Source organism: Histomonas meleagridis, assembly GCF_020186115.1.
Source record: "Histomonas meleagridis strain 2922-C6/04-10x chromosome Unknown contig_23, whole genome shotgun sequence".
Taxonomy (NCBI): domain Eukaryota; phylum Parabasalia; order Tritrichomonadida; family Dientamoebidae; genus Histomonas; species Histomonas meleagridis.
In genome coordinates, this window is record NW_027150820.1 from 755185 (window position 1) to 779406 (window position 24222).

Sequence of the window (24222 nt, forward strand, 5' to 3'; positions counted from 1 at the left end):
CAGAAAAGGAGCGAAGTGAAGCACAGGAACTATTTCGCAGGAAGAAATTAGGGGAGCTTATCAAAGATCCACGAAAACCAGTTTCATCAAAACCCTCAATTTCTAGTACATCATCAAATGCATCTCAAAAAAACATACTAAATGCGATTTACATTCTGCTTAATGAGCTTGATTGTGAAGCTCTTGAAGTATTGTATGATCAAATTCAACAGATTCGAAAGAAATGAATAAATATTTTGTTCATATCCATTTCATGATTAAAAATATACATTTTTTTTATAAAAAAATAGGAATAGGAGTTGATCTATTAATGATTTTTCAGATGCAAGAATTCATCAAAAACGAACGTTAAGAATATGTTTTTTCTTTTTTTCCAATTAATTTCATTACACATAATTGGAATTGACTTAGGAACTACATTTTCTGTTGCTGCTGTTTATAGAAATAATAATGTTGAAATCATACCAGATGAATCAGATCAAAATACAATTCCTTCAGTTGTTTCATATTACAAAGGAGATCGTGTAGTTGGTGACAGTGCTCTTAAACTTAAAACAATTATTCCAGAAGAAACAATTTTTGCAGTCAAACGAATAATTGGTCGTCGCTTTTCCGATGAATCTGTTCAACAAGAACTCAAACGAGTTCCATACCATATTGTTGATATTGATGATCGTCCATTTATTAAAATTTTCCAATCAGATGATGATGATCTAATTGTTAGCCCAGAAGAAATTTCAGCTCTTATTCTCACCAAGCTGAAACTCCAATGTGAAAAATATCTCAAAGAACCAATTACTGATGCTGTAATCACTGTTCCCGCATATTTTAATGAAGAACAACGAAAAGCCACACTCATTGCAGGCGAAATATCAGGCCTTAAAGTTCGTCGCATTATCAGTGAACCCACAGCCGCAGCATTAGCTTATGGCCTTGCACAAAAAGGCGATAAATATGTCATTGTCTACGATCTCGGCGGCGGTACATTTGATGTTTCACTTCTTGCTATGGAAAATGGCTATTTTGAAGTCATTGCAACAGGTGGTGACACACGTCTTGGTGGGGAAGACTTTGATGACCGCTGTGTTCATGAGATGCTTCAACGCTTTTATTCACAAACGAATCGCGATGTTTCACATGATAAAGTGTCTATTTCTAGATTAAAGAAATCGTGTGAAAAAGCGAAAATTGAATTATCAACAAAGAACGAAACTATAATTAATATTCCTTTATTTATTGATGATATTGATTTAAAGGAAGTATTTACGAGAGAACAATTTGATTCTCATAATATTGATCTCTATAATAAAACATTAGAAATCATTGATAAAGTACTTCAAGATGGAGAAATCACTAAAAACGAAATAAATGACATCGTAATGATTGGAGGGAGCACACGTATTCCAACGATTCGTGAAATTGTTTCCAATCATTTCGATGGTAAGGAATTATGTCTTAGCATTAATCCTGATGAAGCTGTTGCATACGGCGCAGCTATCCAAGCGTCGATAATCGATAATATGTCAACGGACTTAGTCATTATCGATGTATATCCATTAACACTTGGCGTTGAGACAGTTGGCGGGTTAATGTCGCCAATCATTCGACGTAACACTCGAATTCCAGTAAAACGAAGTAAATTGTTTACTACTTTTAATGATGACTCTGCTGGTGCACGAATAGAAATATTCGAAGGTGAACGAAAATTTACTCGCGATAATCGAGTACTTGGCGTTTTTGAGTTGCATAAGTTGCCAAGAGCTCCAAGAGGAACATTACAAATCGAAGTCATTTTCGAAATCGATGCAAACGCTATATTAACAGTTACAGCGAAAGAATTGTCGACAATGAACTCGGAGTCGATACAAATTGATACATTGGAATTTACGTTGTCGCAAATGGAAATCGAAGACGCAATTGAAAGCGCAAATTTGTTTAAAGAAGAAGACGAAAAAGATGTTAAAAGAGTTAAGGCAAGAATAGAATACGAAGGGGAAATTTTGGATGCATTGAGAAATATAAAAAATGAAAAAGAGAAAGAAAAAGAAAATTATAAGGAAATGAAGAAGAAATTAAAGGAAAGACAAAAGTGGATAGAGGAAAACCCAATGGAAGCACCTGAGATATATAAAAAGAAATGCGAAGAATTGAGAAGCGAATTGGCAATGATGTTCCGTGTGAAACAAATTGCTGGAAACGAACTATAGAGTTTTAATAAATTTATTATGTCAGTCAATTCTTTATCAGGATAAAACTAGGAATAAAATCATTTCGTTGTTATTCATCTTATTTATCAAAAATTCTTTTCAATATATTTTTAAGCAATGAATATTAAATGATTAAAGAACTGAAATATCACCTGTTATGGAGCCTTCAACATTTCACTGTGGCCAAAGGAACAACAATTAAAGAATGCATTCCAGAAACAATAACATTTACATAATCAAATATTTTCAGATGTCAAATTTCTTTTCACAAAGTAACACATTTATTAATTCAAAAACATATTCAGTGAAAGTATTGCTATAGTTTTGGTCATAACATTAATTAATGCATACACTTTGAGATATTGCATTCTATAATAAATTTAACATATTCAAACAGTTTAATTAATTAATTTAAAAATTTAAAATTTAAAATATTGGACCAGGAAATACATATATCCAAAATTTTGCTAATATATTATACATACACAATTGTTTTTATTCATTTTATCAAAGTTATAATAAAAATAGAACAAATTCAAGTAACAACAAAACATAATAATTATATTTTTAATTGTTATTTTGATGATTACAGTGTAGAATAAACAAATGATTCAGAACAAAATAAGGAAACAATTAACACATTTGAAACACGGTTTTCTGCCAAAAATATTGAAGAAGATCAATTTGCAAACGATTTCATATATGAAAAGTTTGGTGTTCGATTATAATTTTATTTTTAATAAAAAACAATAGAAAATATATTAAATTTTATTATTTTTATGTAAATCCTGTTTTAATTTTATTTAAAGCTAAGATTTCTATTTTCATGAAAATATAGATTTCCAGTTAATAAAGATATCAACATTTAAGAAGCTGAAATGCTTTAACAAAACTAGAACATTAGTGAAATATTATCTCACTTATTTTAATTATTTTAAGATATTAGAAAAGAATTAAAGAAGAAATTTTATTTAAAAAAAATTGTTATTTAGAATTTCAATATATCTATGTTTTCTCATATCTTTAAAAATCCACATTTACAACACATTCAGAAAACTCAACTTTTAGTATTTATTAATTTGGACAAATGATCCTTAACCACACATAGAACATATAAACCATACAAATTTCCACATCATGCGACCATATAATAATTGAAATCGGTTAATTGTAAATGATTTCCAAGAGAAACGATTTTCTCCAACTCTTTCCCAACTGCACAGGGTCTGCTCTTTACATAACCCCACAACTTCTTAAAGGTGCAGCTGAAGAAACCACAATTCATTCTGCTATATGGAAATTTTTCCTTGTCATAGCACCACAAGCGCCCAACAAAGCCATCAAATCAGATGATTGGGTACGTATTCTCAAAGAAAAACGTGATGAGTTTTTTAAATTGAAACAAGAGTATATCAAAGATGCTCCAGATGATGATTCCATTGATCCACTTTTAGCCAAACAAGATTCTCGTTGGGACCAATTCTTTAAAGACCAAGAACTACGTCGACAAATACGTCTCGACACCTCTCGTGCCTTTCAAGATATGGAGTTTTTCCAAAACGAAGCCATTCTTTCATTAATTGAAGATATTCTATTTCTATTTTGTCGCACACATCCCAATTATGGTTATCCACAAGGTCTTCATGAACTTGCAGCCTATATCTTGTATGTATTTCATTCGGAAATGATAGCTGAAGACAATGATGTTATATCATTTATCTTTAATTCAGCATCTGTCGTCCCCGATGCATACTTTACATTTGCCGCATTAGCCGAATCCATTGAGCCCTTGTATCAAGCGAGCGAGACATCAAAGGATGGCAGTTTTTGTTCAAATTTGGCAAATGACATTCAAAACAAATTATTACGGGAACAATGTCCAGAGTTATCTCGTGTGTTACAGCAATCTGGTATATTACCATCATCATATATGTTACAATGGTTACGATTATTATTTTTACGAGTTTTTGATTTCGAAAGTATTAAATCAATGTGGGATATTATCTTTGCATATTTACCGAACTTAAATATAATATCATATACATGTGTTGCAATGTTATTAAATGCGCAAAACAAACTATTAAATTCCGATTCAACACAAATATTACAATTTTTGTTCCATTATCCCGATTTACCACATCCAGCACGTTTTGTTGTTGAAGCTGCGAAAATTATTACATCGAAAGAAAAGAAAAATGAATCCGTTGATATTATAACTATAGTTTCCGAAAGATTAAATGAACTTTCAGGGAAATTAAACGAAATTTGTATTAAATTGGGATATGAAGAAGCTATGCCTTACGTAATGGACATTAGAAGAACAAGAGATGTGTTGTTAGGCATTTTACCTATTGAAGAAATGTTACCACTTGAACAAGCTGTCGAATTGTTTAGACCAATTTCGGTGGAGTATCAAGTGAAAGAAAATTTAATGGAAGAAGCAATATCACATAAAAATAATAACGAAAAAGAAAATAATTCGAAATTGGAAATGGTCAAAGCGTCGTCTTCAACTTCGACAATTGTTAATAATAACGAAGCTAAAAATTTGTTGTTCGAAATTGTTGACGATGATAATAATAACAGCACAAAAGAAAACGAAAACGAAAAAAATAATAAAAGTATAAACGCAAAGAAGAAAAACGTCGTTCATTTGTTTGATGACGATGTACCAACACCAAAGGTACAAAATGTAAATGTTCCTGGCGGCGATTTATTCGGCAAAGATGTTAAACCTATAAAAGAAACGCCATTAATAGGTCGGAAAGAGCCAAAGGGTTTGTTGTTCGAAGAGGAAAATATAAAGAAAAAGAAAAAGGGAAATAATAAAACAAAGAAAGCAAAGTTAACTCAGGCAAAGAAACCTGATGAACTTTTTGCATAAAAATAACATATATAGTAACACTACTTTTTTATGTCGTTTTGTTGAGACAAAAACAAAAAAGTTTTCGTTAACTGTCTAAATTATTTAAAGAATTTGGTTAACGATAATGAAAATGTGAAAGACGATGGAACTTTTTAATAGAGTATATCACTTTTGTTTGCTTTATTTGCACACAAAAACCTGATGTAAACTACGATATTAACAGTTAACTGTTGAAAAACAATAACAAAATTCTTATTTTGATTTAGAAATTATTTTTTTTTATGCGATAAATGACTCTAAATTAAAGTACATTAGAAAAATATGTAAAATATGAATAAACAAAAAATTAAATTTGTTAATATTAATATTAAAATATTAAAAATATAAATTTAAATATATCCAACCTTAAACTTAAAATAATAATATTGGCCTTTTTATGATTTGTTTAACTGTTTTTTGCATTTTGGCCAATTGAACTTTGGTCAGATGCCGCCTATCGTTAACCGACAGCTGCATATTGCCAAATGAGGCCGCGCAGATACAAAAATCCAGAGATGGAGACAAACCAACAACCACCACCACCAGTAACAAACACAACTCTCCCAAGTACAAACGTAGTACCAAATGCTGTTGAAAATAGAGCTCAAATTACTTTCCCATGGGCAAACCCAAATCTTTTAACACCAAACTTACCACAAGGAACTTCTCCATTCCTTCCTTACTTTAGAACAGTAACACCGATTTTCCCGTCAAGTAAAGAAGTTGCTGCTCAAGCTAAAGTTCCACTCGGATTAATCATTTCTCCAGCTCTTGTTGATGGTGTTCAAGAAATTGATTCGACTCAAGAAAATGTAACCCGCTGCACTACATGTTTAGCTTATCTTTGTCCTCAATGCAAAGTATCTCCAAATGGAAGAGAATGGATATGTGCAATTTGTGGAAAGGCTAACCCAATAATCTCCAAGTCATATTCGATGGTACCATTTGCAGCAAGGCCTGAGTTTTCAGCTTCAGTTTACCAATACATTGCTCCAAAGCCATACATACATATCAACTCAGGTCCAGTATTTCTCTTCTTAGTTGATATGTCTTACAACACTTATGCAACAGGTCTTACAACTCAGATGCTTAACTCAATCAAAGCTTCATTACCAGATATTCCCGATCATTATAGACTTGGATTAATGACAATGGCAAACACAGTTTCTGTCTACGATCTCAAATCCCAATCCGAAATTATAATAGCTGATCCAGATGAAGCTAATCAAATTGTATTACCAAATTTATTCCAAACAAAAGCCAAATGTCGCGAATCTCTTGAAGCTATTCTTGATTCCCTTATTTCAAAAGTTCCAGATATCAATATTCCAGGACATTGTCTTGGATCTGCATATCTCGTAATTTCTAAGATCATGCAAGGAACAGGTGGTATTGTTCTTGCTAGCTTTACAGGACTTCCTGTTTATGGCCATGCAAAGCTTAAGTCACGTCAAGCTAACGATGAGCTCTCATTACTCAAGTTGCCACCAGACGGCAGCGGCAAGTTCTATCGTGAAGTTGCATTTGCGCTTAACCGCGCCTGCGTATCGGTGCACATTTTCACCGCTGGAAACGAATTCAAAGATTTATCGACGGTTGCGGTTCCTTCCGGTTTGACATGCGGTGAATGTCACCATTATGGGGTATTAGATGAAGCACAACTCGCCAAGATGCACTCAGATATCTATGGCACATTAATGGATAGTTACTGTTGGGATAGTAGTGTAAGGCTTCGATGTTCAACCGGAATTAAGATTTCTCGACCTTTCACTAATTGTATTATTAGTCAAGACCTTGTATCTTTCCCTGTCATAGCACGTGAGAACTCTATTGCTTATGGCATTGAAGTCGAAGGAAATGTATCAAATGCAATATTTCAATTATCATTCATCTTTACTGATTCTAATTGTCGTCGTATGATCCGTATCTTTACCTTTACATCACCGTTATCCAATTCTCCACAAACCATTGGAAGTTGTATTGATGAAGCAGCTCTTGTCACTTTTATCTCACGCAAAGCTGCTACAGCGGTGTTGTCAACGGGTCCTTCCGAAGCTTCAGTTACCCTCAGGAAGAATATGAGCCAAATTTTCTTCAATCGTATTCAAGTGTCATCTGCATATCATTTACTTCATTCATTATTATGTTGTTCTACTATTCGACCAGCGCAACATCCATTAGGGGTTGATGGCCGAATGTCCGAACTCATTCGATTACGTTCCATTGACCTAACTGACTTAATCATATATTTATATCCGCGTATGTTTGTAACAGATGCCGAACAAATAATGGTTCTTCCATTAACAGGGCAATCATTTGCAGCCGGGCATTGTTTCCTTGTTCACACTGTCGATAAGATATACATCTGGTTAAGTAGCGAAGTCACACCTGAGTACCTTCAAAACGCGTTCGGAGTAAGCTCGTTCGATAAAGTGGCTGAGCAATTACCGAAATTGGAGACAAAGGAAAACCAACAGCTGCAGCAGCTGCTCACCGAGTGCTGGGAACTAAGCGGAAGGTACCTCCCAGTAGAGGTGATACCGCAAGGAAACCCGAAGGAGGCAATATTCGGTGAAATACTGGTGGACGACTCGGCGGCGTGCGGGGCACCCCTGCAGCAGTGGATGAAGGAGTTTCAGGCAATTTGAATAAATAAACAAAATTAAATGATATCATTTCGATTGCAGCGCGCCGTGGCATGCGTTTCTTTAAGGATAATCAGCAACGGCACTGTGTTGTGTGTGATTCGCTTTTGTGTGGAAAACGTTCAACGATTATTGAATTTATCGGTAATAAAAATGACGATCGTAACTTTGGGTTTTTGAGAACGTTGAACATACATTTTTGATTGAAATTGTAAACAGATGGGTTCAAAAACGATATCGTGCATTCAACGCATTCAAAAGCTTTGGTTTTGAAATTAACGTCTTTTCCATGGGGATTAGCGGGGTTTGCAAATATATAATGTTATCGATTTTATTCTGTTTTACCAATGCGAATGAAATTAACTTACGAGTAAACTTCGAAGAAAACCATACTTTGTTGAATTGGACTGAGTTTTCTGTTGATCAAGATATATCTTATACTGCTTACTCTAAAAGTAATATATCTGACTGGATGCCACTTAGCGCATTCGATTTTAAGACAACAAAAAATATCAGTGTTCTTAATGTATATCCTGATGTTAATGGGGATCACTATTATACAACAATTAATTTTATAAACGGTTCATCTATGTATCTGCCACTAACTGCTGTATTGAAGATTTGGATGGAAGGAGGTTATTATACTTATGAAAACATATCATATAACTTCACTGCTTTGGGTACAAATCACACCTCAGGAGAACAAATTATTCATGTTACACCTGTTTCTAAAGGTGATTTTGATAACATGAGTTTAGACGAAATGAAGAAGTACGATGTGATCGTAATTGGATTCATGGATGCAAATGGCGACTTTGGTACATGGTTCCCTGAAGATGAAACTGTTCAACGCGTTTCAGAATATATTGATCTTGGTTATGGAGTTCTGTTTGGACATGATGTTGTTGGATATGTTTTTGGAAATGAAAAAGGATATGGACAAGTTGCATCAAAATTTGGAATATTACTTGGAACGGAAGAATATAATACAACTTATTTTAAGGCTGATGACTGTTCAAATGGTACATTTTCAACAGGATGGATGCATTATAGTGATGAATTTCGTGTTACGAAACGTGGATTATTAACAAATTATCCATATTCAATTCCAGATGGTAATCTAACATGCTTTGAAACGCACACATGTTCAAATGCAGCATTTGGAGATGTATGGGCAGAAATGGGTCGTAATACTCAAGCTGACATATATAATTATTCTAATTTTACAGAAGCAGAAAATTATGCATGGAATTTAAGTGGATACACAGAACCAAGATATGGGAATCCGCATTATTATTTGACAACATAAAAAAAAACACAGCAATGATTCAAACAGGTCATACATTTGCGAGTGCGACATTATATGAACGACAACTTCTTACGAATACTATTTATTATTTATATCAAAAGACGTCACATCAATATTTATATGATAATTCGATTGAAACGCCAACATTAAAATCACCAAACATTACTACATGTGGATATCGAAGTATTGAAATACAATGTAATAATAAAACAGAAACAATTTTTTATAAAGTTATTGGAAATTCTACGAATGGTACAATATATGAATCAGAAGAAACAAAATTTAATGTTACATCATTTGCGACAAGATATTATTATATTATTGATGAAAACGATTCAACAGTAATTACATATGAAAATTTAAATGAAGCAAATGAAACGAATGGATTTATAACTGATATTCCTAATGACAATGTTTACATTCATGTTGCATCGTATGATAATTTTGGGAAACTGAGTGATACATCACATTTTTATATGGTAATGTCTACAAATACATTCTCGAATACATTTACTAAATCAAATACATATTCACAAAGTAACACATTTACTAAATCAAATACATTTACTGATTCAAGCACATTTTCTAGTTCAAATTCATTTACTTCATCAGTTCCATTTGATGCAACTCTTTCACATACATTCGTCATTAGTTATTCATATTTTATTACACAAACAATTACAATTCAAAGTAAATATATGAATACGTATACATTTTCTATGTTAGATTCGACATTCATTTATATTAATACAATCTTTGTTTATTATGAACAACATGTTATTACATATTCAACATATTATTCATTTTATTCCGATTTTTATCTTATTCTTTCACGAACGGAAGATACTAATACGAAAAGTCAATATTTTAGTCAAGGAGAACTTGTTGGTATTTCATGTGGATCTGTTGCCATCATATTAATAATTGCTGGTATTATTATTTTTGTTGTTAAACATCGGAAAGCACCATCAGAAGCGAGTCAAGCATTTGATTATGGAGAAATGAAATTGAAAAATATTGATGATATTTAATGACATAATAATACAAAACACAGAGATGCTTCAACTCTAAATTCCTCAATATTTTTTCGTTGGGCTTCATAATATATAAAAAAATCTCGGGTATTGAGTTTATACATTTTTAGACAATTTCGACTGCTGAGATCTCCGTCTGATCAATTTTTCATAAGTGTTAATATTAGCTTTAAAATGTTTATAATATAAAAAATTTTAAACACAAGATGAGGTGATTTCTAAGGATATACTCCACTTTCGATCAGATTTCACTTTTTGAATCAAACCGAAAAATGATAAAAAAATCTTTTGTTCATATTTCGATAAACATTGAAGATATTTATAAAATAATAATAAAACTTGTTTAAATAGATCGCAGTCTTTTTGTACAATATGTTTTTTTATAATATAATTAAGTAAATATTCGGATAACAAATTCGTTAATTATTTGAGGCCTATCATAAATATAAAATTAAAATAATTATAAATTTTTATTATCACGATTAAATTCTTTATTAATCTTGTGTATTTTTGATGCAATACGATGACGAGACATCAAATCAATAAATAATAAACTACATTAACATGGAATATTTTGAATTAAAATTTTCAATTATAATTTGGTCATATATTGACGAAGATGAGTAGTAAAAAATCTTGCAAGATTTAATAAAGATTGAAAATTCGAACTCGTTGTGATATTTTGAATTAAATTTTTACTGAAATAAGGTGTTCGAGGTACAATTTTGTATACACTTTAATGCCGAATTGAATCCAACTTTTTTATCATTGTTGGTGATGTATTCACCATTCAACTTTTTTGATATTATAATATCAAATGATTACATCAACGACGAAAATTGCTTTAATGGAATCAGACACATTTTCCAATTAGTTGATCTAAATATGCTGTTCCAAAGCTCCATGTTTGATGACTTTTATATATATTTGCAAGATACATTGTTGAGTATTTCGAATATAGATTTTGTTTTGCCATTGCAATCACTTATAGATATTCAATGAAATTAGAAAATGAAAAATACATTATTAATTAATTAATTACATCACATTCGTAAAGTTTTTAATTTTTCGAAATAAACTAGTAAAATTTTAGAATATTAATATCTCATGATTCACAATAATAACTTCCACGATAACGTATTACTATGAAGCAAGTATATATGGCATCATGAATATAGATATCAATAATTAAATTTCGAAAAATAAATTCGAGGTGAAAATCTCTAAAATCGATTTATGTAATAATGATGATAGAACAACGTAACTATCAAAAACTAAATAATATAAACACATTTCCGCACACATTCGAATCGAGTACTATAAAATTATATCAATTATTATTTGATAATTATATTTTATCGCAAAAATATATTGGGTTTAAAAGAACTCCACTTCAGATCTCACACTAAAAATTGTATGTTAAATTTTACTAGGAAATTATCGATAAAATTTTCTCAAAATGATATCAATGAATATATGCCTTGTTTTGTTATGTAAATATAAATATATGAAAAAAATTCAAATATTTTTAAATAAAAATTTTCGAATTAATGAAAAAATTTGAATAATGAAAAAATAAACGCTAATTTTTTTGATATTCTATATTTTTGATTTTCAATTCGAATATATGATCGAATAGGCATTCGTCTGAAGTTGTGCGGAAATTACTCATCATTTAAAATTATTTAATGCATTTAGATAAAAATTAGAAATATTAATGTTTTTTTCTCACTTCACCAGATTATTTCAGAAAATTGTATACTCTATAACGTATGTATTTTTTACAATAGGAGTAGATTCCTAAGATACTGTCAACCACCCTCCCCCTCATAGATAGCTTTTTGATTTTAAAATTATTTGTAATGTATTTAATACATATCAAATTTTAACATATAAGGACAGTAGACAAATTCTTATTAAGATATAATAATTTTTAAAAAATTTCCTCTGAATTTAGTCACTTTTCATTTAAATTAGTGTACGATACAATACACAAACGGTCATCTAAGCAAAGACTGGACATCCCAATTAACCACATCTAAACCAGTATATACAAGTATTGTTGAAAAAATGTTTAAAATATTTTTATTTTCTGTTTAATCTTGTGATTCTTTTTTGTGAGTATTGCTCACTCGTGGCGGAATAAATTGTTTCTATAATCATCCTATTTATAGAACAAACAAACTATAAAAAATTGCAATAACATATTATTGAATTTTTGCTTTGGTCGATGTGTATATTGAAAATCTTGTATAACTTAAAAACAGAATAAAAACTAAATATATATATATATATATATATAAATTAATATTGAATATTATTAGTTCTATATATTCATTTAATTTAAACTTTTGTATTAAATTCTGTAGCCCAAAAAAGCATCTTGAAATTTTTAATAAATGCATATGTTATTAAATAAAAGAAAAATCGTACAGAAAGAAATCTTTATATACCTCATTTAATAGAGATACAATCATAAAAAAATTATTTTTTACTCAATGAATTATATAGACAATTTATTGAAATTTAATTTCAATATAATAATAACAATATTATATTCATACATATTCATAATGTAATTTGGAAAAATTTTACAAAATAATTGAGAAAAAATATGTATTTCATTATAATTTCGATTTTTCATAAGAAATCATTTTATCAAAACACTATTCTGTCTCTTCAATACAATCCATTTTGTGAGTATATTTTCTATATATAAACTCGAATAACACATCCTTTAGGAAGATAATTTCATTTTAAAATCGGAGAACGTTAATTCACTTCACGTTGCCTCATGAAACAATTCAATTTTTCCCACAAAAACATGTTTTGAACATTTGATTTACTCATTCAAAAATCAAGTCGAAAAAAAAAAAAAATGCCGCATCATTGTGTACTTGGCGTTTTTTTGTCCAGGGCATTTTCAATTTGATTGTACATTATCATGTTTCCATTATTACTATGTCTCATCAATGCAAATAAAATTAACTTACTAGTAAGCATTGAAGAAAACCATACTTTGTTGAATTGGACTGGGGTTTATGGTGATCAAAATATATCTTATACTGCTTACTCTAAAAGCATTATATCTGATTGGCGACCACTTAGTGCATTCGATTTTGCGACAACAAAAAATGTCAATGTTCTTAATGTATATCCTGTTGTTCTTGAGGATCAATATTATACAACATTTAATATTACAAATGGTTCATCTATGTATCTGCCACTATCTGCTGTATTGAAGGTTTGGATGGAAGGAGGCAATTATACTTACAATAATATATCATATAACTTCACTGCTTTGGGTACGAACCATAACTCAGGAGAACAAATTATTCATGTTACACCTGTTTCTAAAGGTGATTTTGATAAGATGAGTTTAGACGAAATGAAGAAGTATGATGTGATCGTAATTGGTTTCATGGATTCAAATGGCGACATGGGTACATGGTTCCCTGAAGATGAAACTGTTCAACGCGTTTCAGAATATATTGATCTTGGTTATGGAGTTCTGTTTGGTCATGATGTTGTTGGATTTGTTTTTGGAAATGAGCATGGATATGGACAAATTGCATCAAAATTTGGAATATTACTTGGAACAGATCAATCGCTACCTAATCTTACATCTGAAATATTTTCAAATGGTACATTTTCAACAGGATGGATGCATTTTAGTGATGAATTTCGTGTTACGAAACGTGGGTTATTAACAAATTATCCATATTCAATTCCAGATGGTAATCTAACATGCTTTGAAACGCACACATGTTCAAATGCAGCATTTGGAGATGTATGGGCAGAAATGGGTCGTAATACTCAAGCTGACATATATAATTATTCTAATTTTACAGAAGCAGAAAATTATGCATGGAATTTAAGTGGATACACAGAACCAAGATATGGGAATCCGCATTATTATTTGACAACATATAAAAACACAGCAATGATTCAAACAGGTCATACATTTGCGAGTGCGACATTATATGAACGACAACTTCTTACGAATACTATTTATTATTTATATCAAAAGACGTCACATCAATATTTATATGATAATTCGATTGAAACGCCAACATTAAAATCACCAAACATTACTACATGTGGATATCGAAGTATTGAAATACAATGTAATAATAAAACAGAAACAATTTTTTATAAAGTTATTGGAAATTCTACGAATGGTACAATATATGAATCAGAAGAAACAAAATTTAATGTTACATCATTTGCGACAAGATATTATTATATTATTGATGAAAACGATTCAACAGTTATTACATATGAAAATTTAAATGAAGCAAATGAAACGAATGGATTTATAACTGATATTCCTAATGACAATGTTTACATTCATGTTGCATCGTATGATAATTTTGGGAAACTGAGTGATACATCACATTTTTATATGGAAATATCTACAGAAACATTTACCAATTCAAATACATATTCACAAAGTAACACATTTACTAAATCAAATACATATTCACAAAGTAACACATTTACTAATTCAAATACATTTACTAAATCAATTAAATTTTCTCAGTTAAATACAATAACAAATTCATTTCTACATAATATAACTTTGTCTTTAACAGTTTCCTTAGTATATTCACTATCAATTACACAAACATTATCATTTTATGTTACGCAAAAAAATTCATATTCGATTTGTATTGTTAATTCATCAAATGTTTATATTGAAACGGAATTTATCTTTTATGATTACACAATAGTTATATACACAATGATTTATAGTTATTACTCCAATTTCTTCACTATTATATATACAAACGAACAATTACAATCTGATAATGTGAATAAAAATATAATAATTATTTCTGTATGCGTTTCCATTATAATAGTAATTGTAATTATCGTTCTCATTGTAATAATAATTCGTATTCGAAATAATAAACAAATAAGTAATGACATAATTTATGAGAATGATAATGACGAAGAAAAGAATGAAAGTACAAATACATTTATAGGCGGAATGTCAAATAAAAATATCGAAGAAGACCCATTTGCAGTTGATTTTAATGATGAGAAATTTAATGTTCAAATATAATTTTAGAATAAATGAGACATTAGTAAAAATAGTAAAATGATTTTTTTTCCTATTTGAAAATTTGAAACTAAAGTAGGCACCTATAAATAGTTTTTAGCAAACAAATAAAAGATCATATTTTTAATATAGATACGACTGTTTTCATTTGTTGAATTGTAATTGCAGTCCTTGTAAATAATCATAATATATATATAAACTTACCATTTATCAGCCATAAGCTTTGACTTAAATAGTAATTCCCGAAAGTTATGATTTCAAGCCAATTGACAATTAACAAGTTTTCATTAACGGTTAATTGAATAGGGGTACCCCTATTATGTCTGGAAAGAAATATTCCAGAAATTAATTAATGCCTTTGTCTCATCTGACTTCTCTGATGACACAGATCAAATGAACAAATAAGTAAATTTACCTTAACAAAAAAAATAATTTTTCACTAGATCAATGGAAAGATATGAACAATGGCATTACGGTAAATCGATTTTATGTTTGTAAAAATAATTTTGAGATAAGTGATATAGAGGTTTCTACACCTATAGAATGCACAACATTGAATTTCATGGCATGCTAAAACATAAAAAAAAATTGTTATTACATATAGCTTTTATCAATTTTCTTAGGAGATTATTTTTATAAAATTACTTCTTACATAAATAGTTGAACTATTTCATCATATCCTTTCGAAGATGCTATCATAAAAGCTGTTTCAAATTATTAATATTAATACCAAATATTATTTTGAAATATCATATTATAAAAATAAATTTTAAATAAAACATATAAATGTTTTTAATATTAATATCAATTTCTTCTTGTTTAAGAAGTAATTTCATTATTTCTATCTGATTATTTCTACATGCAACCATTAGAGCTGTTTCAAATTATTTTAATTAACTCCAGAAATTATTTTAAATTATTAAACGAATAAAACAAAATTTAAATAATACAAAAAAATATTTTTAGCATTAATGTCAATACCTTCTTGTTCAAGAAGTAATTCACCATTATCTATTTCGTCAATATCAGAAGCATATTTAATTACAGTAAAAAATATTTTAAATAATTTCCAAATATTTTATCGAAACATTAATAAAACAAAATAAAAAATATTTTTAACATTTTCATCAATACCTTCTTGTTCAATAAATAATTGAACTATATCTATTTTACCATTTCTAGATGCCCATATAAGTGCTGTATTAAATATTTTCAATAATTACCATGTTTCATTTAGAAATATCAAAATATTAAATGAAGTTTTAAATAAAACAAATTTCACATCTTTAGAATTAAGATTTATTCTTTCTTGTTCAATAAGTGATTTAACTGTTTCGATTTAACCATTTTTAGATGCTTTAATTAATGATGTTTCAAATTATTTGAAGAAATTCCAAATTTTATTATGAAATATCAAATTGTAAATATAAATTTTAAATTAAGTTTTTAAATATCTTTTGCATTAATATCAATTTTTTCTTGTTCAAGTAATAACTCTAAGATTTGGATAAAACCATTTTCAGCTGCATACATTAGTGCTGTTTTAAATAATTTGAATTATTTCCAAATTTTATTATGAAACATCAAATTATTAAAAATAATTTTAAATCAAATTTTCAAATATCTTTTGCATTAATATCAATTCCTTTTTGTTCAAGAAGAAATTTAACTTCTCTAATTTTATTATTTTTAACTGAATTAATAAGTAGTGTTTCAAATACATGAAATAATTTCCAAATTTTATTATGAAATATCAAATTATTAAAATAAATTATAATCAAAACTTAAAAACTTTCCCATTAATATTAAAATTATTCCCTTTATATGTAATAAGTAAGTTAAATATATCAAAATGTCCATTTTGAAACGCATATTTTATTGCTGTTTGAAATTTTTTGAATAATTTCCAAATTTTATTGAGAAACATCAAATGGTTAAAATCTATTTTGAATGAATTTCTTAAATATCTTTAATATTAACATCAATTTCTTTTCTTTCAAGAAGTAATTTAACTATTAAACCTTTACCATTTTTAGCAGCATGAATTAGTGCTGTTTTAAAAATATTAAATAATTTCCAAATATGAATTTGAAATATTAAATTATTAAAACAATTTTTAAGTAAAACAAATAAATATCTTTCAAATTAATGTTTATTTCTTTATATACAATAAGTTTTTTAACCATTTCAACGTTACCAACTTCAGATGCGATCATAAGTTTTGTTTTAAATGATATGAACAAATTCCAAAACTTAATTTAAAATATCAAATAACAAAAACAAATTTTAAGTATAACAAATAAATATCTTTTTCATTTCCATGATTAACAATTTGATTATGTTCAACAATTAATTTAAGGATTGCTCTTGACTTAACTCTTGCATAATCAATGGCTGTCATAAATACTTTAAATAATTTCCAAATATTTTTTTGAAAATTGAAATTATTATAATAAACGCAAAATAAAACAAATAAATATTTTTAGCATTAACATCAATTCCTTTTCTTTCAAGAAGTAATTTAACTATTTCTATATAACCATTCATAGTTGCCCATGTAATTGCACTTCCAAAAATTATGTTGAATCACAAATTATTATATTGGAATTTGATAATATTAAAACATATTAATTATAATATAAAAAAAAAAACATCACTATAACTCCAATCAATTCCTGGTTGTTTAAGAAGTAATTTAACAACTTCTGTATGACCATTCTTAGATGCTAAAATAAGTGCTGTGCCAAATAACTTAAATAATTTTCAAATATGATTTTCAAAATTGAAACAAAATGAATTAACATCAAACATAACAAACAGAGAATTTTTTGATTAATATCAAAACCTTTATGTTGAAGTAATAATTTAACTACTTCAGTAAAACCATCTTCACATGCTAAGATAAATGGTGTTTTAAATAATTCATATAATTTCTAAATATTATTTTGAAATATAAAATCATAGATTGTATTTATAATAGTTCACATAATGTGAAGAAATTTTGATCAATAAAAAAAATATATTAAATTCCGTATCATAATTCTAATATTATAAGTCGGATGCTTCTTAAAGTACTCATAATTTGTCATTTTTTTATCTGATAAAATTGTTATATTCAATACTTCTTCATTATGTAATAATATATAAATAGTAAAAAATGTTTTTCATGAATATTTACTGTGTAATATTATTTGTAATTTGTAATTTATATGAAATTAATGAAACAGCACCTCATTGCAGGCTTGGGCAATGTTGGCCAATTTCAATTTACGGTTGTTGAAAATTGACCAATGTTGAAAAAAGTGCCAAAATAAAATTGAAAATTGATTAATTTAATTAACCTTAAATTGACAATTGGCCAATTTTAATAACCGTGAATTGGGAATTGGCCAATTTCATGTTTGTGTTCCGTCACTTTTTTCAATTTAGGTCAATTTACGGTTCGATAAATTGAAATTGACCTGGTTAACCTTATTAATATGATGGCACTTCCCAATTTACGGTTATTGAAATCGGTCAATTTTCAATGTGGTTATTCAAATTGGCCAATTTAATTTTCAACATTGCTTGCTTGCCTGCCTCAATACGACAAGTTCATTATGCAGTTGCAAAAGTTCTTTTTATACAAAAAGGAATCGATAAAAATGCTAAAAATATCAATTTGTTTGATTCAGAAAATATTTTAGTAATTTTTTCTAAAATATTATAAACAGCACTTTGAGCTTTCTTAAGTGGTCATGCATAAATAGTTAAATTACTTATGGAACAAAAATATTATGATATCAATACTAAAGATATTTATTTCATTTTGTATTAATTTTAATCATTTGGTATTTTCAAATAATATTCGGAAATATTGATATGATTTAGAACAGCACTCATTGAAGCATCTGAAAACGATTATACAGGAATAGTTAGATTACTTCTTGAAGGAGAAGGAATTGATATTAATATTAGAGATATTACTTTGATTTATTTAAAGAATTTTTGAAAAATTTGATATTTCATATAAACATTTGGAATTACTTATAAACATTTAAAACAGTGCATATGGTAGCATTAAAAAAATATGAATCCAGATATAACCCAAATGACGTAATACAGTTTTTCTTTTGAAACCTATTGATCAAATTATGGTTTACACATTCATAAAGTATTCAATAAATTGTTGTGGCGGGCATCACTTTTTTAATCGGACTGTATTTTGCCAAACCGTTTTTCATTTTATATTTTCATTTAAAATATATGTCATTTATATTTTTATTGAAAATCAAATTGATAGGATAATGATTTCTTTTAAAAAGTGAAATCATTCTCTATCGTTCTAAATTTACCCTTCAAAAATCGATTGAGAGGATTTGAAGGTTTGGTCTGCGGTTGATCCATAGTTAATTGTTTTGCTTTATTTTTTTTAGCTGATTCCCAGCAAGAAATTCTAAACATTTGCAATGATTCACAAAATCATTCGAACTCACAGTTGTTGGTTAAGATGCTGCTGCCCCAGATCCAACAGCAAAGAATAAAAAAAAAGGTGAAAGAATTTATAGAGGCAGAATTTTGATAATCTCAATTTTTTCCACAAAAATTGTATAACTATTGAATATGTGATCTCACTTATTCAAAAACCAAGTAAAAAAAATGCCGCATTGCGTTTTTAACGTTTTTTGTGTGTTCGCTGAATTTTTAATTTCATTCCTGAACATCATGTTTCCATTATTACTATGTCTTATCAATGCGAATAAAATTAACTTACAAATAAGCATTGAAGAAAAACATACTTTGTTGAATTGGACTGGGGTTTATGGTGATCAAAATATATCTTATACTGCTTACTCTAAAAGTATCTTATCTGATTGGCGACCACTTAGCGCATTTGATTTTGCGACAACAAAAAATGTCAATGTTCTTAATGTATATCCTGTTGTTCTTGAGGATCAATATTATACAACATTTAATATTACAAATGGTTCATCTATGTATCTGCCACTAACTGCTGTGTTGAAGGTTTGGATGGAAGGAGGCAATTATACTTACAATAATATATCATATAACTTCACTGCTTTGGGTACGAACCATAACTCAGGAGAACAAATTATTCTTGTTACACCTGTTTCTAAAGGTGATTTTGATAAGATGAGTTTAGACGAAATGAAGAAGTACGATGTGATCGTAATTGGTTTCATGGATTCAAATGGCGACATGGGTACATGGTTCCCTAAAAATGAAACTGTTCAACGCGTTTCAGAATATATTGATCTTGGTTATGGAGTTCTGTTTGGTCATGGTGTTGTTGGATATGTTTTTGGAAATGAGCATGGATATGGACAAATTGCATCAAAATTTGGAATATTACTTGGAACAGATCAATCGCTACCTAATCTTACATCTGAAATATTTTCAAATGGTACATTTTCAACAGGATGGATGCATTATAGTGATGAATTTCGTGTTACGAAACGTGGGTTATTAACAAATTATCCATATTCAATTCCAGATGGTAATCTAACATGCTTTGAAACGCACACATGTTCGGATGCAGCATTTGGAGATGTATGGGCAGAAATGGGTCGTAATACTCAAGCTGACTTATATAATTATACTAATTTTACAGAAGCAGAAAATTATGCATGGAATTTAAGTGGATACACAGAACCAAGATATGGGAATCCGCATTATTATTTGACAACATATAAAAACACAGCAATGATTCAAACAGGTCATACACTTGCAAATGCGACATTATATGAACGACAACTTCTTACGAATACTATTTATTATTTATATCAAAAGACGTCACATCAATATTTATATGATAATTCGATTGAAACGCCAACATTAAAATCACCAAACATTACTACATGTGGATACAGAACTGTTGAATTAAGCACAAATAATGAAACTGAAACAATTTTTTATAAAGTTATTGGAAATTCTACGAATGGAACTATATATGAATCAGAAGAAATTCTTTTTAATTTAACATCTTTTGCAACAGGATATTATTATATCATTGATAACAATGATTCAACAATTTTAACCTTAGAAAATTTAAATAATGCAAAAATAACGAAAAGAATTATTACAGATATTTTAAATGAAAGTGTTTACATTCATGTTGCATCGTATGATAATTTTGGGAAACTGAGTGATACATCCCATTTCTTCATGGAAATATCAACAAATACATTTACTAAATCGAATACATTTACCAATTCAAATACATATTCACAAAGTAACACATTTACTAAATCAAATACATTTACTGATTCAAACACATTTTCTAGTTCAAATTCATTTACTTCATCAGTTCCATTTGATGCAACTCTTTCACATACATTCGTCATTAGTTATTCATATTTTATTACACAAACAATTACAATTCAAAGTAAATATATGAATACGTATACATTTTCTATGTCAGATTCGACATTCATTTATATTAATACAATCTTTGTTTATTATGAACAATATGTTATTACATATTCAACATATTATTCATTTTATTCCGATTTTTATCTTATTCTTTCACGAACGGAAGATACTAATACGAAAAGTCAATATTTTAGTCAAGGAGAACTTGTTGGTATTTCATGTGGATCTGTTGCCATCATATTAATAATTGTTGGTATTATTATTTTTGTTGTTAAACATCAGAAAGCACCATCAGAAGCGAGTCAAGCATTTGATTATGGAGAAATGAAATTGAAAAATATTGACGATATTTAATGACATAATAATACAAAACACACGTAAATGTATTTGGAAAATATGAATGGATTAAACATAATGAATTCATTGGCAAAAATATTTTTAATGATAGAACAGAAAGTTTTAACAAATAAACGATATTTGAAAGACAGAAAAATATCTTTTTCTGGAAATATTAAAAACCAAATCAATTTTTTTAATATGAGAAATATTTCAAACATCGCGTGTATAATGTAAAAATTATTTGAAAATAATCCTTATCATATAATGAATTTAAATGAAAAGATTGTTTGAAGTAATTCAATACAGAAGGAAAGAATCACATTTTCGAAAATTACTTTGCATAAATAATGTGAAAATGTATAAAATTCATTAACTAACATGAAAAATATTTAATAGATACTCAAAGTTACAATACAAAGTTTTGATTTTTTTTCCAATTGTTTTAAACTAAATAAGAAATATAAAAAAACATAAAAATTAACCAGAAATCATATAAAATATTATGAAAGCTTTAACATTGAAAACTACCCTGATGTCTTTCCAATTCGCGATTTTTACGACCGTTAAAAACCGTTTCTCTCAATATGAATACTTTCTGTCTGAAAGAAAATTAATGAATAAATGTTTTATTCATAGATTGACCAAGATTCTTGGATTATATTGGGTTGCAGGTGTTCCCATGCCCAAACCATGCATTGTGCTTGTAATTTGGTAAATTTTTTTTCATTGTTTTGATTGTACTCTTTTCGAAACAGATAACGTGCTGTAGCCTTCAAACACCCGAAGACCCTTCGATCTAATGGTTGAAATTCATCAGTCATACCGGGTGGTATGAAATATAATTTAATCTTCAGAGTTTCTGCCAAATCGATAATTGATTGACATTTGTGGGCTTTATATGAGTCAAGTAACAAATGTATAGGATCTTCGTCATTGAAGTGTTGCCGGAGGAACAGTAAATACTCATAAAACGTTTCCTCAGTGGTCCATCCGTTTTCTGAGTGGGTGGACATGTGAGGTGAAACATCACCAATTTGTGTTGTTTCTACAAGATCACTCTTTCCTTTTGCTATAAAGTAAAGGGGAATTTTGGTTCCATCTGAACGTATGCTCGCCAGGACAGTTATCGATGCCTTCGGTGAAGAATTTAAGTTGATCGATATTCCATCAGATCTTTTTTCTGCCCAAGTTACCATACCATTTGGAAAACACTTCCAGCATGTTTCATTTACATTGACAATTCTACTATGATCAACAGAAGTAAGAAGGTTTTGTATTGTATCGATCCAATTAGATTTTTCTTTATCAGTCACATTTGGTCTCCTTTTAGGATGTAAAACTCTAGAAGAGAGATGGTTTCTCTTCTTAAAATCTGCGATAAATTGGTGTGAAACTAAAAAATCTTTCGTTTCTTTAAAATTAGTTATATCTTGATATTTTGTTAGATATGCATTCATAGCGATTATTATGAAGTCTTCATTGGTAAATACAAAACTTGGTTGTAAAAAACAATCGACAATAAAATCCTTAATTGATTGTTCTTCTATGTCTGTAAATATCCTATGACCACTTCCATGATCATTATTCCATGGTCTCCAAGCAGGATTATGCTTTAATTTATCTTTCCAGGATCTTAGTGTGGAATCAGGAATTTTACTTGTTTGTGCAATCTTAGAAATTCTTGGGTATCCTCTTGAAATTTGAGTTATAACACATTCGAGCATTGGCCTTTTTTTGTAATTCGTGTAGTCTTTATGGGGTTTTCCTGGAAATATATTGCTGTGCATAGTGGCCACACTAGGCCGTTTACTATTTTTTGAATACTATAAACGGTCGTAAAAATCGCGAATTGGAAAGACATCAGGGTATTTTGTAATATACATTTATTCTTTATTTAAACAACGGTTTTGATTTAGTTTTTGGCCCATGTTTTGGCTTCTTAATTCTGATCTTCACAGTTCTATTCAAAAACGACCCCTGTACATTTAACACCGAGTGATTCGACTTCGCAATGAGCGAATTTAAGACGTTTTGTTTTTGTGGGTTGTTATGTGCAATTTCTTTTTTTGGATCTCTGTAATGAACTCTTTTTACCATTATTTGATCGTTTACTTCATAGTCATCTGGTGGCTCCATGTGATTTATACCTAAATCAAAGCTAAGTTTGAGTATTGTTTTTTGATAATCACTATGAATATAATTAAGTTCTTCTAACATCATTGGAACAATAGATGTATCTATTGCCATTGCTAAAGGCAAAATAAGTTTTATCGTTGATAATATTTGTCGATATTCATTCTCTGGAAGTGGATCTTCAATCATATTTTTATTTTGTCTGAAAACAGA

At 28.8% G+C, this 24222-nt stretch overlaps 6 protein-coding genes across 6 annotated transcripts; 5 read left to right on the top strand and 1 right to left on the bottom strand.

The window, feature by feature from the left end:
* Positions 1 to 356: 356 nt before the first annotated feature.
* GO595_003834 (luminal-binding protein 5) lies at positions 357 to 2207 on the top strand (the record flags this gene model as incomplete). The annotated part of the gene is made up of 1 exon (XM_067916898.1): positions 357 to 2207. One exon carries the CDS (start codon positions 357 to 359, stop codon positions 2205 to 2207), a length of 1851 nt encoding a protein of 616 aa, XP_067776121.1.
* Positions 2208 to 3381: 1174 nt separating this feature from the next.
* On the top strand, positions 3382 to 5091 carry GO595_003835 (TBC1 domain family member 5; the record flags this gene model as incomplete). Its single annotated transcript, XM_067916899.1, has 1 exon — positions 3382 to 5091. The coding sequence occupies one exon, from the start codon at positions 3382 to 3384 to the stop codon at positions 5089 to 5091; it is 1710 nt and encodes a 569-aa protein (XP_067776122.1).
* Positions 5092 to 5597: 506 nt separating this feature from the next.
* On the top strand, positions 5598 to 7760 carry GO595_003836 (Sec23/Sec24 trunk domain containing protein; the record flags this gene model as incomplete). The annotated part of the gene is made up of 1 exon (XM_067916901.1): positions 5598 to 7760. The coding sequence occupies one exon, from the start codon at positions 5598 to 5600 to the stop codon at positions 7758 to 7760; it is 2163 nt and encodes a 720-aa protein (XP_067776123.1).
* Positions 7761 to 8346: 586 nt separating this feature from the next.
* GO595_003837 (bacterial Ig-like domain protein) lies at positions 8347 to 9066 on the top strand (the record flags this gene model as incomplete). The annotated part of the gene is made up of 1 exon (XM_067916902.1): positions 8347 to 9066. The coding sequence occupies one exon, from the start codon at positions 8347 to 8349 to the stop codon at positions 9064 to 9066; it is 720 nt and encodes a 239-aa protein (XP_067776124.1).
* Positions 9067 to 19869: 10803 nt separating this feature from the next.
* On the top strand, positions 19870 to 21891 carry GO595_003838 (DUF5057 domain-containing protein; the record flags this gene model as incomplete). Its single annotated transcript, XM_067916903.1, has 1 exon — positions 19870 to 21891. One exon carries the CDS (start codon positions 19870 to 19872, stop codon positions 21889 to 21891), a length of 2022 nt encoding a protein of 673 aa, XP_067776125.1.
* Positions 21892 to 22502: 611 nt separating this feature from the next.
* Positions 22503 to 23663, bottom strand: GO595_003839 (DDE superfamily endonuclease containing protein; the record flags this gene model as incomplete). The annotated part of the gene is made up of 1 exon (XM_067916904.1): positions 22503 to 23663. One exon carries the CDS (start codon positions 23661 to 23663, stop codon positions 22503 to 22505), a length of 1161 nt encoding a protein of 386 aa, XP_067776126.1.
* Positions 23664 to 24222: the final 559 nt, after the last annotated feature.